This window comes from Syngnathus leptorhynchus, chromosome 3 (assembly GCF_054491065.1).
Source record: "Syngnathus leptorhynchus isolate UIUO chromosome 3, UIUO_Slep, whole genome shotgun sequence".
Lineage (NCBI taxonomy): Eukaryota > Metazoa > Chordata > Actinopteri > Syngnathiformes > Syngnathidae > Syngnathus > Syngnathus leptorhynchus.
In genome coordinates, this window is record NC_141197.1 from 8,527,774 (window position 1) to 8,544,172 (window position 16,399).

At 37.8% G+C, this 16,399-nt stretch overlaps 1 protein-coding gene across 6 annotated transcripts in view; it reads right to left on the reverse strand.

Annotated features, from left to right (window-relative positions):
• luzp2 (leucine zipper protein 2) overlaps positions 1-16,399 on the reverse strand; it is a 141,114-nt gene that overhangs the window by 24,351 nt on the left and 100,364 nt on the right. For all 6 annotated transcript variants that reach the window (XM_085907979.1, XM_085907978.1, XM_085907977.1 and 3 more), the window contains 3 exons: positions 14,545-14,615; positions 12,473-12,554; positions 8,172-8,234 (listed from right to left, as the gene is read on the reverse strand). In XM_085907979.1, the coding sequence (XP_085764105.1) occupies positions 8,172-8,234; positions 12,473-12,547 (138 nt within the window). In that variant the 5' untranslated portion in view covers positions 12,548-12,554; positions 14,545-14,615. The remainder of the gene's footprint in view (positions 1-8,171; positions 8,235-12,472; positions 12,555-14,544; positions 14,616-16,399) is intronic.

Below are 16,399 nucleotides of genomic sequence, written 5' to 3' on the forward strand. Positions count from 1 at the left end.
AGTGAAGGAATATTTTCATATTTATATGTTGTTCTTTCCACTTGAGCCAATACAATAGTACACTACATGCATAGAACCTACGACACATTTTGCCCTTCAGTTTTAAGAGTTTTAACACAGAATTTGGCATAGTGATAAAACATCATTCTGCAACTCGTGTCTTATTTTTCCTCCCTTTATGTGATCCATCCATCCATCCATCCATCCATCCATCCATCCATCCATCCATCCATCCATCCATCCATCCATCCATCCATCCATCCATCCATCCATCCATCCATCCATCCATCCATCCATCCATCCATCCATCCATCCATCCATCCATCCACCTTTCTCTTGTGTCCTGCTTATCCTCAGAAGCGTCACTTCGGTCAGTCTACTTCTACAAGCATATAAAACATCTGAACGGTGAGGCGGTCATGCTTGCCAGTTGTCCACCGTGTCATATTATGTCAATTATGATTGGTCGCTCATTCTTTTTTCATAAAGATTTCTTCACAGAAAGCAATCCTCATCCCACTTCCATCACACCTTAATTAAGATGTAAAGATGAATATGAAAATATTTGCTTTGGTGTCTAAAGTGGAATGTATTAAACCTCTCCTCTCTCAAAAAAAAAGCTGTCCATCACACAAGTACACAAGATCTTGTGATTTAAGTTGACAAGGTCCTCAAACTGATTTTTACAAAGTCACTTCATTCATGAATAATTAATGGTATGTTCAGTCGATAAATAAAAAGTTATTTGACTGATGAAGCAGCATCATTCTTTTTAATATCTTGGTCAAGGTCTTTGACAAGCCATTAAAGAACTGAGGGATTAAACTTGCAACCTTTATGCAGTCAGGAAACAAATAACTGATCTAATTTATTATATAAACATTAAATCCAAATTTCAAAATTGAAGCTGCAGTACTATTCTAGCGCAGTAGCAACCTAAAAAATACATCGCCTTTTGGGAAGAATATATTTTAGTTCACAACATAAAATGTGCTGTATTCTCTCACCAAACACGTTTTGAGCTCATATGAAATGGGAAGGTTTTCAGCAAGTCAAGTATTGTATTTGTCTTCATTTTAATGTTCTGGGATGTCAGAGAGAGAAAACAACAATAAAAAGTAGAATAATAGCAACAGCTAGAGTGCAAAAACTACACAGTGTCCCCGGCTTTGGTGGCTTAGTCCTCTGTAGTCTCCCCAGTTTTGGGACAATAGCAATGCAGCATATATATTGAAAACATCTAAAAGTTTGGGCATATATATATATATATATATATATATATATATATATATATATATATATATATACACACACACACATATACTGTACACGTACATACCTAAATGTAACACTGAAAGCACACATTTTTTCCCCCACAAATGCAATAGGTTCTAGGTGTCTTGCTGTGTGCCGTGCTTTCATGAAAATATCGAAGGACCAACAATAATATCACTTTATATTCACCCTATGTCCTTTCTTGCAAAAATCATGATGTTTTAGGGACCAGTCGTCTCATGCAAGTAAGTCAGCCCTGTTCCTACACGATCTACTTCTGGGCCAATGAGCCGGGTTGACAGCCAGTGGGGCAAGATTTCATTTGTCTCCCCTTCTCGTTTGTGTAGCCTCCTCTTCCTTGCTCAGTGGTGAGTGTTTGTGGCATGCTGCCGCTTGGATTTTCCAAAAGCAGAGACCAGAGAGTTGACTGAGCAAGCCAGTGACCTTAGTGTTAAGAAAATGAAAGCATTTCATCTTGTGGAGGCAACAGTTCATTCAATGTATGTGACACATTGACACTTTCCCAAACATAAACAACCTCCGCACACAACCTCCGCACATTGCACCAAGTAAATGTTGATTATCACAAGCTAACGCTGCTTTAACGTTAATCTGTGCTTCACCAAAGCTCTCCGCATCTTTTTTTTACTTGGCGTGAAGCCACCACTGGCAAATTTAACCATATCCCTCCTCCACAAACACTTAAAGTAAGCACCCATAGAGATCCTTTCGCATAATCACCAGTAAAGGCGGCATTTCATCATGAAACTGCGGTATTACACTGTTCAGTGCATGTAGCAGTTTGCTGAATGACATTACCAAACACACATTACCCACACAACCATGCTGACACCTTTGAATATGCATTTGTTATCAGAAATTACTGTTTCGATGTTCTTTGGCTCGAACTTCTTCCAGCCTCGCTGGTCATATCATTGGCAAACAAACAATGTGTGCGGGTTCACATTTTCTCATACGGAAAGCCAAATAAAGGTTTTCGTGTTTGTTGAATTTCACAGTTATTAGGTGGTTAGGCACTCTAGAGACCCAACCAAATTATTTATATTTTATACATATCTGGGTCAGTGGATGGATGGATGGATGGATGGATGGATGGATGGATGGATGGATGGATGGCTGGCTGGCTGGCTGGCTGGCTGGCTGGCTGGCTGGCTGGCTGGCTGGCTGGCTGGATGGATGGATGGATGGATGGATGGATGGATGGATGGATGGATGGATGGATGGATGGATGGATGGATGGATGGATGGATGGATGGATGGATGGATGGATGGATGGATGGATGGATGGATGGATTCAATTTGTATGTATATTGCAATTTTGTAAAAGTTGTCTTTTTGGCCAATATGACTTCATAGTTACTGCGTACTACAGAGTGCGATGGATCCTCTTTATTGCTTGCTGCCACAGATTGTACAGTCTTAAAAATGCTGGGTTACAATCAAGCTAGTTTGGGTTAGAAATTGGGCAAATTTTTATACAAAACAACCCAACAAATTGGTTAACCATAATCTTAAATTGGGTCAAATTGGCTTGGTCCAGTTTTTAACCCAGCACAGGGTATATGTTGATTTTAGAGACACAATTAAGTAAATTTGACAGAAAATTAATGAATGGATGGATTTGAAAATTCTTTCTGGAGTCCAGCCTATTAGACAATGAAATGATGGAACTAAAATATGCATATTGTATGCAAATTACAAACACAGAATCATCCATTTGTCTTATCAGTCTATAAAAAAGCACTTGGGTGGTGGAATTGCAGATTTAATACAATCAGCCCCCTGGCATGCTGAGCTCATATGTCATCATATTAGTCTTAGACACTGCGCCACAACTTGGTCAGTCAGCTTTGAGGATTGACTGCCACCTCAGATTTCATTACAGACAAGCTCTGGCAGAAATATTTTACTTATTGCTTAAAATAACACATACTCTCTAGTCTGCACAAATTCTGATCGTAAAGCCTCTGCTATTACAAATTGTCATAACTTCAGGCAGAGCGTAAACGATGACAAAAAAATAATGAGAAGACAGCGAATGTCGGCTATTACCTTCAGAGACAGCATTGTTAATACTCCATGTCACTGAAAAATTGTACTTCATCAATATTGAAAAGCAACTAGCGTACTTTCCGGACTATAAATTGCTCCGGACTACAAGTCGCAGCAGCTATAAAATACACGATAAAGAAGAAAAAAAACCATACATAAGTCGCACCGGAGTACAAGTCGCATTTTTGGGGGGGGACTTTATTTGACAAAATCCAACATCAAGAACAGACATGAATAGGCAACAACAGGCTAAACGATACGGTATGCTAACATTACATAAATAAACAAGGAACTGAGAACGTGTCTGACGTAACATATTAACTATATATCAAATAACTATAACATAAATAATTTTAATCAACCATCCGTGTCACTCCAAATCATTATATCGATCAACATTGTCTACCTTTGTGTCACTTAAACTAGGATAATTTGACAACCATGGCGTATTACACAATCAGAGATATGAAAATAGAGACCCATAATACTGAACTGAGGTCAGCTGCTGCTTTTTAACGTGATATTACTTCCTGATTTGACGCTTCCCATTTAACTAACTCTACCTCATCCTATGCATAACAAATGAGCCCTACTGTTTCTTATTTATAAATGAAGTCAATCAGGCTGGTCAGTATAACCTGTCCTCTCTAAGTAAGTGATATAATGTCCTACCACTTCTATTTCAATTTCACTTCAAGCTCCATTTTTGCCAGTGCACTATCCCTCCTACAATCAGGTCAGCAATCATATGTGTGAAATTACTTTTGACAGAGTCTCGGTGGTGTTGAGACCCTACTTTTGTTAATACTGCGGTTATCCAGTCATTGAGGACTATACTAGCTCAGTAGTGAGAAAGCTATTCATGCTGTTAAAATCCTGCAGCTAAGTGTGTTTGTGAATTTCTCAAAAGAAAGGCATTTTTTCATATTCATTTTTTCTCACTGCAAACAGGTAATTTCCTGCTGGCTTGCCATTTCAGTAAGAAACTAATGGAGTCAGTTGTTAAACACATAATGACAACGGATATTCATCAGTATTTTGTCACATCAGAAAAAGGATGGCTCAAAATTTGCCCATTTCCACAATTTAATTCATGTAAAATAAAATATTTGAAACATAATTTGAAAGTATTGGAGTGAGATGACAAATTGTCCATTTAAATTCTCTGTAAGACTGATGAAAAGCAGTACGATCCAAGTTTGCATGCAAGTCATTCACCTTTCACCGTATTTTACCGTATTTTCCGCACCATGAGGAGCTTAGGGTTAAAAGGCGCAGACTCAACTGTGGGGGCTATTCTGTACTCAATCCACACAAAGGGGGTACCGCATTATAGTGTGCAGCACACGCATGCCATGATTTACGGTAAACGGTAAAATAAAAAAGTCACGAGAAAATGACAGTGGTTTGGTTGTACTTTATTCTACTATTTAACCATGTGCTGTACTGTACTCACATTATTGCTATACGATATTCATACACAAATCCATCAAAGTCTTCATCTTCTGGATCTGAATAAATTAGTTGGGCTAGTTTGCCATTAAACATGCCAAGTCGTCATTGTCGGACTCAAACTCATTGTCACGTTTGAATCCCGGCTTTCCAAAAATTCAAATGTCATTTTACATATTTTGCATATTTTCAGATCGCTATGAGCTTACGTGGTGGCACCACACAAAAACATATACAGATTTTGGAATTCGGTCCACACAAAAGGCGCACCTTTGGCGTTTGAGAAAATTAAATTAAATTAAGATAAGTATTGCACCAGTAATCATAATGCATTATGGATTCAATTATTAATACCAGTTTTTTAGTTCTCTGTCTTTGAGTTTTTTGTGATTCCACAACAAATGGGTGTCATTTTATGGCACAGTGGAGTATTATCACAAGAAAAAAAAATGCATGTCTGTCTCAGTTGTTTTGTTCATAGTTGTAGAGTTGAATGTTTTCTTAAATGTGATTTTTAATTCATCTGTCATGCATTTTCCTGTTTTTGACATGACATTTTCATTATTTTCACCAAGCTTCCCTGCAGTTATGTAGCAGTTTGACTATTTGTTATTTAGTATGCATATCAAATTTGCATATAAATATCCATCCATCCGCTTTCAATACCGCTTATCCTGTTCAAGGTCTTGGGGTGCTGGAGCCTATCCCTATTGACTTCAGGCAAAAGGAAGACTAAATTCTGAACTTGTCAGCGGACAGACGCAGGGGGCATACTGTATATACTGTAAAAAGACAGACTTGCACCAAAGTCAAGTGAATGTACCACTAAAGCGTCAATGAAGTGCATACATATGAATGCTGTATATAATCCAAATTTAAAGATATATGTGACTTACTGTATCATCAAAACATTCATTGTGCAATTAATAAGGCTTTCAATATGGACACAGTTTAGGTGTGCAGTGGATTTAGGGAAATAGAATTGAAAAAAAATTGTGGGTAGGGGATGAAGAAATTGGAATTCAACTGGCATTGCTCAATGGATTGTGGCAGACTTTGAAGGTTTTATTGTAATAGTTTAATATTATGTTTCTTAGAATTCCTGACTGCAATACATTTCGGTAAGACACTGTAATAGATTCTGTGCATGCTACCAATTTAAATGTCAGGTCATCACAGATGTCAGTGATGTTCTGCTGAGCACAAACGGTCCTTTCTGTATGTGATTACATTGGCCCAGAACCCTTGGAAGGGCATTTACTAAGTGATGCAGATCTGGGACGGGAAAAATAGCAAATGTCAGCAATTATTATTAGTCATATGATGATGGAGCAACTGGTTGAGACATCTGCCAGTGCAGTGCAAGCACAGTGGCTTGCTGATCCTAAGCATTGGGGACATGTAATGGAGAAGATGTAAAACATTTGACAAAAGTACAGTAATACTCTTAGCCATAATTGAGGCTGGTTCCAACCATGCTTCTGATAGAATAGAAGCAGGAGGAGTTTCTTTCAAACAAATATTGTTTTGATTTTAGATTGATCGAGATTCTTCCGGGTAACCCAAAGTCTGTTAAAGGAGGGTTGTTTTTGCACCCCTGGTACATTACGGACACATTTCATATCAACTCATTAAAGCTACCCCAGTTGATATTCCAAGGTAGGTCCATTAATTTCTTATCTCAAAATACTATGAATTGGTGTCTTAAGTGACTGCTCAGTTATTATTAATGAAGAATAAACTGATGAAAACTGTTCTTTTCTGGCATATAGCTCTCTGTCGTGACATGTGAAGAAGTTGACAATAAAGCAGACTTTGACTTTGACCGTTGTGCCTAAATTGGTATTACCACCAGTTTATTAAAATAAGGTTAATCAAATATTAAATTATGTAAAAGAAAAACAAAAATGCCATTTCATATGTGTGCTTCATCCCAACAAATAACAATCACAATTGGTGTCAAGCACTTTATTTGTTCAAGTTCCATGTTGTTTAAGAGTAAAGGAATACTTAATTGTCCATTACCAAGGCAAATCATGGCGCTCTTTATTGGCCATTCATCCACTTAAACAGATCTAGTGTGCAATACCATCCACATGCACAGTCACCCTTTGTGCAAATCATTGATTTCATCACTTTATAATGGATAAAGCACTTGAGAGCCAAGTCAATGAGTGTAATACTTACGTACGACGTATATGAATGACCAATAACAGCCATTAATTTAATCACAATATTCTAAAAACTACAGTACAGCGGAGCCTCCGTTTTTGAACAGAATCCGTTCCAGAAGGCTGTTCGAGAAGTGAATTATTCGAATTCCGAATTATGTTTTCCCATTACCAATAATGGAACAATTTTTTAATCCGTTCCAAGCAAAAAAAAAAAACGTCATTTTTTCATTTGCACATTTTTGTTCGATCGCGCAACTGCAGCACCGCCGAACGCGCAACCGTAGCACGTCACCGACCACGCAACTGCACGCGCTGGTCGCATTATTGTGACAGAGCTGTCGCTGAAATTTGGAAAATATTTTAAAAGTCCTGATGTACTTTCCAAAATTTAAGTGGGCCTCAGTGCGCAGGGAGCTTAATTTTGTCCGATCGCGCAACTGCAGCGTACCGCCGAACGCGCAACCATAGCGCGTCGCCGACAGCGCAACTGCACCGCGCTGGTCGCATTATTGTGACAACAGTCGCTAAAATTTCGAAAATGTTTTAAAAGTCCTGATAGACTTTCCAAAATTTAAGTGGACCTCAGTGCGCAGGGAGCTTAATTTGGTCCGATCACGCAACCGCCCGCAGCGCGCCGGGCGCTCACTGTCGCATTGCTTTAGGAGCGTCTTTGTGTTTTAGGATGGCTTTACTGCTCCCATCTCGAATTTTTTGTTCGAATACCGAATTGTTCGAGAACCAGGACGTTCGATATATATATATATATATATATATTTATATATATATATATATATATATATATATATATATATATATATATATATATATATATATATATATATATATATATATATATATATATATATATATATATATATATATTTGCACAAGCTTTGAAACCTGCGACTTATAGTCCGGTGCGATTTATCTATTGATTTTTCATGAATTTTGTCATATTGTAAAGTGATTTGTTTTGATAATAGAGGTAATACAAATGAGGACATTTTTAAATGTAAAACACCTGTGGTTTATAGTTTGGTGTGGCTTATATATGAACAGTATTTTCCACTAATTTTAGCTGGCACTTCTTATATTCAGGAGTGGTTTATATTTGACCTCAGTTTACTTCAGATAGGTTAAAAACTGAAGAATAAAAGTAGCACTTGAAAGTGTTTCAATGTTGAATAGATGACTCACCTCTTGTTGTAAATCCTTGATGATTTTGGTTTTCTTTTCCATTTCCGCTTTTATCAGTTTAACCTGAAGGCAGAAAGACAAGCAATAGTGAATGTTCTTTGATTATTTATTTGTCAGCATTGACTAAAAATTAAAGCAATTTTAATGAATGTGGTGAAAGGTACCAATCTTGTTACTTTATAATCTAAACATTACATATATATGTATATAAGAGCCGACTAATATCAATAGTTGCATTTTGTCTATGAGAGTGAGAAGGAGATAGAGAGTGGGGGAGAGAGAGTGAGAAAGAGAGAGTGGGGGAGGGAAAGAGGCGAGAGGAGAAAGGGAGAGAGGGATAGAGAGAGAGAGAGAGAGAGAGAGAGAGAGAGAGAGAGAGAGAGAGAGAGAGAGAGAGAGAGAGAGAGAGAGAGAGAGAGAGAGAGAGAGAGAGAGAGAGAGAGAGAGAGAGAGAGAGAGAGAGAAAGAGAGGCTGTGGTGTGCAAGCAGTTTTAATGCTTTTAGAGTCCTTGAAAGAGGTCAGTCATCAAGATAGACAATAAAGGCAATAATCATGGTGTTGGTAACCTCATAACAGGAATGCACCTTAAGCAACTGTAAATTAAACCCTGCCAGTTAACTCACATTCCAGAGTATGGCAAGATGACATCAGGGTTTATCTTTGAGCTTTTCCAGTCTCAGAGCCAAAGGGACTGGTTAATAAAAACATAAAACACATTTTTACATTCTGTGAACCTGACATTCCTTCCGCTAAATTATACTTTTTTATCATTTACTGCTTTGTTACAAGAGGTTACCAACCCCATTACAAATAAATAAAAAACAACTCATGATGAAAAATAGCTCACTTGACAATTGTAGAAATTATGCTCACTGGATTTAATGAAGCCTACAAACATGTATTTTGATGGATTTTTCCCGCTTATCAGTCAGAAGCTACTTGCAATGGGGTGAAAGTGATAATGAGCATGTACTGTATGCAGGAACAGCAAAAAGAATATTGTACTTGATCTGTACTTTATTTTGTCATGCCTTTTCCTGATTGAATTCAAGAAGCGATACTGGCTTTTTTCTTAAGAACAAAAACAAGGTGCCTCACTGTTCTGAGTTGTTGATCTTAATGGCCCTTCAATAATGTATTTGTCAAAATGTCAAATTATGTGGAAACACCAACTCAACCATCAGGTGTGGCAGCTTTTGTATTAAAATTCCATGTTTTTTTTCCATTGCTCTCACTGCATGGACTTTGTTGCTTAGTGCCGTTCAACATCTATCCTTCAAATAAGAATACTTGATTATCACATGTGAATCGGTATCCATGGGAACATTTTTGAATAACGCAGTGCATCCATTTACTGCTAAATAACATTCTCTCCCCATTAAATGTCCTATTCCACATTATTTTTTGTCTTTTTGTTCAAAATAGATTATTTGATTAGATGATATGGTTTGGACACCCTATTTCACCCTACTCTTATCACCGCAAAATGAGTGAAGGTTATTTCAGAATTCCTCATTTTCATTTCATATGTAAATAAACACTGTTCTGACCGTATCAGTGTTCTTCTCGATTTGAATATGGAAAACAGCATTACATTATTAGTCATACATTACTGCAAAGCAGCATTAATAGAGCATTGATGAATCATCAAAATTAGCAAACCATAAAAATATAGAATGATAATCACAGAAGAAGCAAGTGGCTACAGAAAAATGTCATGAGTGAAAATAAAAAAAGGGCACCGTTTTTTATTGTAGCGCGCTTAGCTCCCATTCATTTGAATGTAACCAACGGTGGTGTACATTTTGGCCACAATCACTGCAATTAACCTATTTCATCCACATTATAAATTAAACATTAAATATATTTATATTAAATATATTATATATAATTCAACATTGTTGTAAAACACAATTTCTCCAAAACTAAATTGAAGCCATTTATTCTTTTTCTGCAAGGTTGGCAGGTGATGCAGGACCGTTCTGTCATTTTTGAATGGGTGCGTACCAACCACAAAGTGAAGAGCTATTTGAATATTTGAATTGGTTTGGTGGAGCACTGGGTAGCATGTCCGCCTCACAGTTAGGAGGGTGTGGGTTCGATTCCACCACCCTGTGTGGAGTTTGCATGTTCTCCCCGAGCCCGCGTGGGTTTTCTCCGTGCACTCCGGCTTCCTCCCACATCCCAAAAACATGCTTGGTAGGCCGATTGAGCACTCCAAATTGCCCCTAGGTGTGAGTGCGAGTGCGGATGGTTGTTCGTCTCTGTGTGCCTTGCGATTGGCTGGCAACCAGTTCAGAGTGTCCCCCGCCTGCTGCCCGATGACGGCCGGGATAGGCTCCAGCACACCCGCGACCCGCGTGGGGACAAAGCGATTCAGAAAATGGATCGCTGGATGGATGGATGGATGGATGGATGGACACGGAGGAAGGTTGGACATATTCCCGGTGGGAATAAGGGGGTTATTACCGTGATTTTGCACACTTGAATTTCCCTCCCCCCCATAAACCCATCTATAATACACACATGTATAATAGTGATTTGTGTGTTACTCTCAAGAAATCACGGTAATACCATTTAATGAGCATACATGTCAAACTCAATAAAATTGTGCAAGCAGTAGTACACTCAAATAAGAGACATCCTATGACCTATGCACTACATTTTTGTTTTCATCTACTCAATCTTCTATATGTAGAAAGCGGGTGTTAAGATTTTTATTGCAATTTCTTACCGTGCATTATCACCCTCTGACCAAGCATAAAAACTCGTCAGATTTTATTTTTTTTAATGAGTCTGAATGGAAAATTCCAGCAGCGTTCTGTCTTGCATGAAACTTCATGCTAACTAGTTTCTATTTACTGCTGGGGAAAGTTTCAATCTATCAGCCTTATGAACACACAAAACGTGGAGCTAAGTCTTATCCACAATGGGAAGATCAGATTCACATACACTGGAAATAAAATGACACTCTTGTACACTTCGGGCAACAACAGCTTGAAGTATGTACTTGTTGTATAACTTTCCCATTTCAATGACTTTTATAGCTGAGCAACCTTTGTGTTTTCTTTTGGCTGTGGACCAGGGGTACAAATCTGATGACAGTATAATGTCCGCTCACATTGGTCAACTGAATGTCATGCTGACTAGTTTCTATTTCCTGCAGGGGAATGTTACAATCCATCAGCCTTATGAGCTCACAAAACATCTGGAGCTAAGTCTTATACACAATGGGCACATCAGATTCGCATACACTGGAAATAAAATGACAAGTTTGTACGCTTCGGGCAACAACAGCTTGAAGTATGTACTTGTTTTATAACTTTCCCATTTCAATGACTTTTAAAGCTGAGCAACTTTTGTGTTTTCTTTTGGCCGTGGACCACGGGTACAAATCTGATGACAGTATAATGTCTGCTCACATTGGTCAGCTGAATGTGAATGAGACTGGTGGAACATGTGTTAGTGATTAAATCTAAGCTTGTTAATCATTCATTCAGCCTAAAAAGCAATTAGTGGATGATACACACCAAATGCTCATAAAAGTATTGCAATCTGTCTGCTTCCCAATACTCTCATGAAATTAGACAGAATGGTGTGACATCAGTTTGAATAGACAATAAAGGCGACTTCCCCTCACTCCATTTAAAAGCAGTTCTCAGGTGTGAATTTAACATGTCTGTGACATGCTTTTCTCAAAATATTGTGACTCGCAACAAATAGCCATGTGAATTTCATGGCGCACAAGTTATGTTTATTTACATTACTGCTTCTGCAACTCAGTATGTTTTAGTTCATAATTCGATAATAGCTGGACTGTTTGGTTTTAATTTACTACAAAAAAAGCAGAACGTAAGAGAGAGTAATGTTAGTGTTGTATTGATCTTAATAGGTTGGTGTCTAATGTTCTATTATTTATAGTTTTTTTCCCCCACTTCACCGTATCCATTGCGGTTTTTCAATATCTACATAAATGGACTACCGAAGGAAACTAGAGCAGCCAAGACAAACGTAACAACAGCGTGTGCCATACACAAGTCGACACCAACCTTGTTGCAGAGAGGCAACCGCACTAACCACTGGGCCATTGTGCTCCCCTTGCCCACTTTTATTAATCTTAAATTGGGGATTGAATGGAGGGGACAGACCACTTTCTCTTGCCATTTTCTAAGCGTGTCAAGTGTTGAGTGAAGGAGCTGACAGAGAGCGCTCCTGGCTAATAAGCCTGGGTCAGCGTTGACAGGTGACAGAACAGGTTCAAAACGACCGGATGTTGATGTTCAGGTCAGGTCTGTCTTACTGTGGCCTGCTGCTTCTCGGCTCTCTCGTTGGCCTCATCCAGCTGTTTCTGCAATGCAGCCTGGAGGGACTTCATCTCGTCTCTGTCAATTATGAAGTAAATGAGGAACTGTTAGGACACTTTAGACATATTCTGAATGACTTAGACTAGCAGTGAATGGCTATATTCAGAAAAGCAATGCTTGGCAAAATATTTGCTCTTACAATTTTGTGTATAACAAATGAAACTTTTTTCTTTTCTTTTCGAATGCCACCAGCAAATGTGATTTGTTTTACATGAGCGTGAGTCACAATTACAGTTACAAGGCAGTTGGTGAACATAAATAATATATACATGTTGTGATGGTAACTATTACAAATTGAAGATTTGGGAAGTTTCTGATCTCTTTGTGACATTCTTAGTACATCAACATTTGTTGTCCTATTTCCATTTTTGGGATGAATAATGCAAACATAATGTTTTTGCACATGGCACTTTGTGAGTGAACAACCTGAAGTGAACTTGTTCAATTAGTCAGCCCTCGGTTATGCATTTATTCCAATAAATTTCTGCATTTCTCAACTGCAGTGTCAGGACCTCTGTTTCGCATCTATTTTCCGACTGGCTGACAAATCAAATGCATTATTACATCCTCTCACTCCTGTGGCTTGTTAGTCCCAAGTCATAATAAAGTTCTTTTTAATTAAAGGAGCCTTGACTAATGCAAATAAAATAGAGGCCATTTGAGATGGTGATGACATAGTTTGAAGTATTCATTGTGTTTTGTAAAGTACCTCCCTTTGAGCATTTGTAACACTAACATGAATGCTAATGATGAATATTTTCTTGCAGTTTGTTGCTCATGCTCACACACTGTAACAGTGATGCAGTACAGTTCAACTTAAGACTTGGTAGCATGGCAAAAAAAGTAGAAAGCAGCGCAGTGTATTTGACGTTCCAAAGCACAGCTGTACCTTACATGACAAGCAATGGCAATGGAGTTAAGCAGCGGTGTCTTTGAAGGCAAAATGCCAATTGCATTGTTTGTGTTGAAAGAATGTCTTTGATTTAACAGCTGCAAAGCACTTTTATATGCTAGTGGTTTTGTGTTTAGGCATTGCCAAAATCCTTGAAAAAAGATTTCCTTTTCAGCAACTAGCCTCCCACGACTGCTTTGGCATTTCATTTTTTTTCCTCATCTCTTGTGTCCCTTGCTTGGAAACACTTCTGTAACAAAATCAAAACGTGCCCACATAGACAGGAAAGGCCACAGTGACTGTGAGGCTGACACAGAGGTACATAGCAGTGAGGATGTGGGAAGAGAGGCCAAATAGGTTTATAAAAGGCAAAATAACCAGTTTTTTTTTGTTTGTTTGTTGTTTTTCTTCCTTTGCTTTCATAAAATCTAAAGCAACCATTGAGAGTAATCCATCAGTGTAGAGTCCGAGAATTGCAGTATGGAGTAGTTGTCAAAAATGAGTTGTTTGTGATTAATCACATTTGTCTTCTGTCATGATGGAACCGGCTAATGATTACACTTAACACAAGTGGGACTCCACAGGCGGATTAATAACACTTGCTACTAAAATTGCGATTCAGTGCTTGGTAAGCAATATGGAGCCAAGCTCTATGGTTCTTAGCTTCATCACGCGAACGCTGCTATGCGTTGGTGATAGGCTATTGATTGGTGCTGCATGTAGGCTGGACTTTAATCAGTCTGACATTTCAGAGAGCAAGGAGGCCACCGATGACTCCTAATCATTAACAGTCTCATTACACACAACATTAATCAGACAATCCAAACTGGTGGGGCACTTTAGGTAAACAGTTTTCCAGCTCGCTTGCAAAAAGATATATTGCTAACCCAGGAAGAATTCTTTTTGAGTATGGGTCTCTTATTTCACATATGTGGTTCGATTCCAAGTAGTATGTTGTGTATAGATTTACAAGACAGCGCTGTTGTCAAATGATTAATTGATTTGTTTGTGAAGGGATTGATAAGGCATTTCTCAATTTTGGACTTTAAATTTAATTCAAGTTACTTATATCTTAAATATGTTATGTCTTAAAAGCAATAGTGCTAGTGTCCTTACCGCTGTTTGTGGCTGAGCTCCAAAATCCTCTGTACGTCCTTCTTGGCGACTGAGTCATCGTTTTTCAATGACTAAAAGAGACAAAGAGATTTTTGCATATTACACAATGACCTGCCCATTAGTGTTAAACAAGCACGGTTCATGGACAGGATGATGCTGTATGTAGGAAACAAAATTTAAAGCAAGATAATCTTTGAATACATAGTAATAGCACAAATGGATGAATCTTAAAATAATCAAGATGAATATGTTAATGAACATAGAATTATGCATCAAATGTTGTTGATGCCCCAGAAAAAAAATGATGTAGCCTCCAACAATTTGGCTATGAAGTCTGAAAAAAATCTTAACAAGGGGTATAGAGAGAAGGACTGATTTTATTTTATTTTTTACCGGTGCCTAAGCATCTGCCTGATGGGTAATCCAGGAATAATCAGGCCTCTGATTGCTTGATTCTTCCTTGAAGATATTTTGATTGCTATGAATTGGGCAGAAAATCCTACAGTAATAAGACTCCATAATGATGTAGCTTATTTTAAAACATGCTTGAAGGTAAATGTTGTGGCAATTAATATTGCATTTCCATAAATCCCATTTCCATTGGTGGTGTAGGGATGTTTTCTCCTTCTTTACTGTCTCCATGGACCCTCATTCACATTAATGTTCAGGCACTGTTGACAAATGAATATTAAATCAGTCGAAGCCCTTTTGAGCTATGCAAGTGGAGGAGAAAACCTGTTATGACTTACAGTGGGACCTCGAAAAGTCTTTGTTGCACAATTTACAATGTGACCCACATTTTCTGAAGTCACGCCGCTCACAATTATTTTGCATTTGAACCACCAGAATGGAACATGTCACACGAGACTACAGTGAACTTGATTGCAACCTCACTTCAACAATCATGCGTCCTCCGTGACCCATGTTCTCATTAGGATCATGGGTGAGCTGTAGCCTACAGGAGCTGATTTTGGGCAAGATGAATCGATTGCCAAATAATTGTAAGGTACAAACAAACATTTGCACCAGTAGGCAATTAAGAAATTTAGAATTGGGGAGAAAGGAAAATAATCCCTAGAAAACACACAAAACCAAGAGTAGATCATGTGGACCGCCACACAGGAAGACAAGGAAATCTCATATCAGACGTGTTCACTGTGCTACCCCTCACCCTTAATCATTAATTCATTATGTGTGTTTTGCTTTTTCCTTCTGTGACTTCCCAAATACAATATATTTCATACTACTCGTTGCATTTTAAATTAGTATTACAAACAAAATCTGTGTAGACTAATAACTTAAATAGGTTTAGTTTTAAGTTGCTTTTTTCATCAGGCATTAAGTCATTTAATCATGCTTTTGATATTTTAAAAGGAAAATGAACAAAAAGCAACCATAACTGTTAAGGTTAAGCTGTATTGAGCATTTTTAACAATATAATGTGTTAAATGTTTTGAATAAAATTTGGGAGACAACCATTGACTCATATTTGTATGAATAAGAAGATGCATTGTTTTTTTAACATAAAAATATTAGAACTGATATTTCCTCCAGTACATAAATAACCCCAGCCTGTTCCCATATCTAAAATGACCAACATATTCAAATTAATTTACACACATGGAAGAAAAAAGTTTGAATTGTCATTGTGTTCATATAATCGATAGCACAATTTTTCAAAAGGTTGTTATAATCAGAAAGCTTGTCACATGTTTGACGTTGGAGGAGCAAAATGAAAACAAATGATTACAAAACAGACCGTTTTTCTGCATCAGAATTCAATGCCTTAATGTCCCACATTGCATGTTTATTTTAAACAGTTAGCGGCAAGGCAAGGCAAGGCACCTACCTGCAC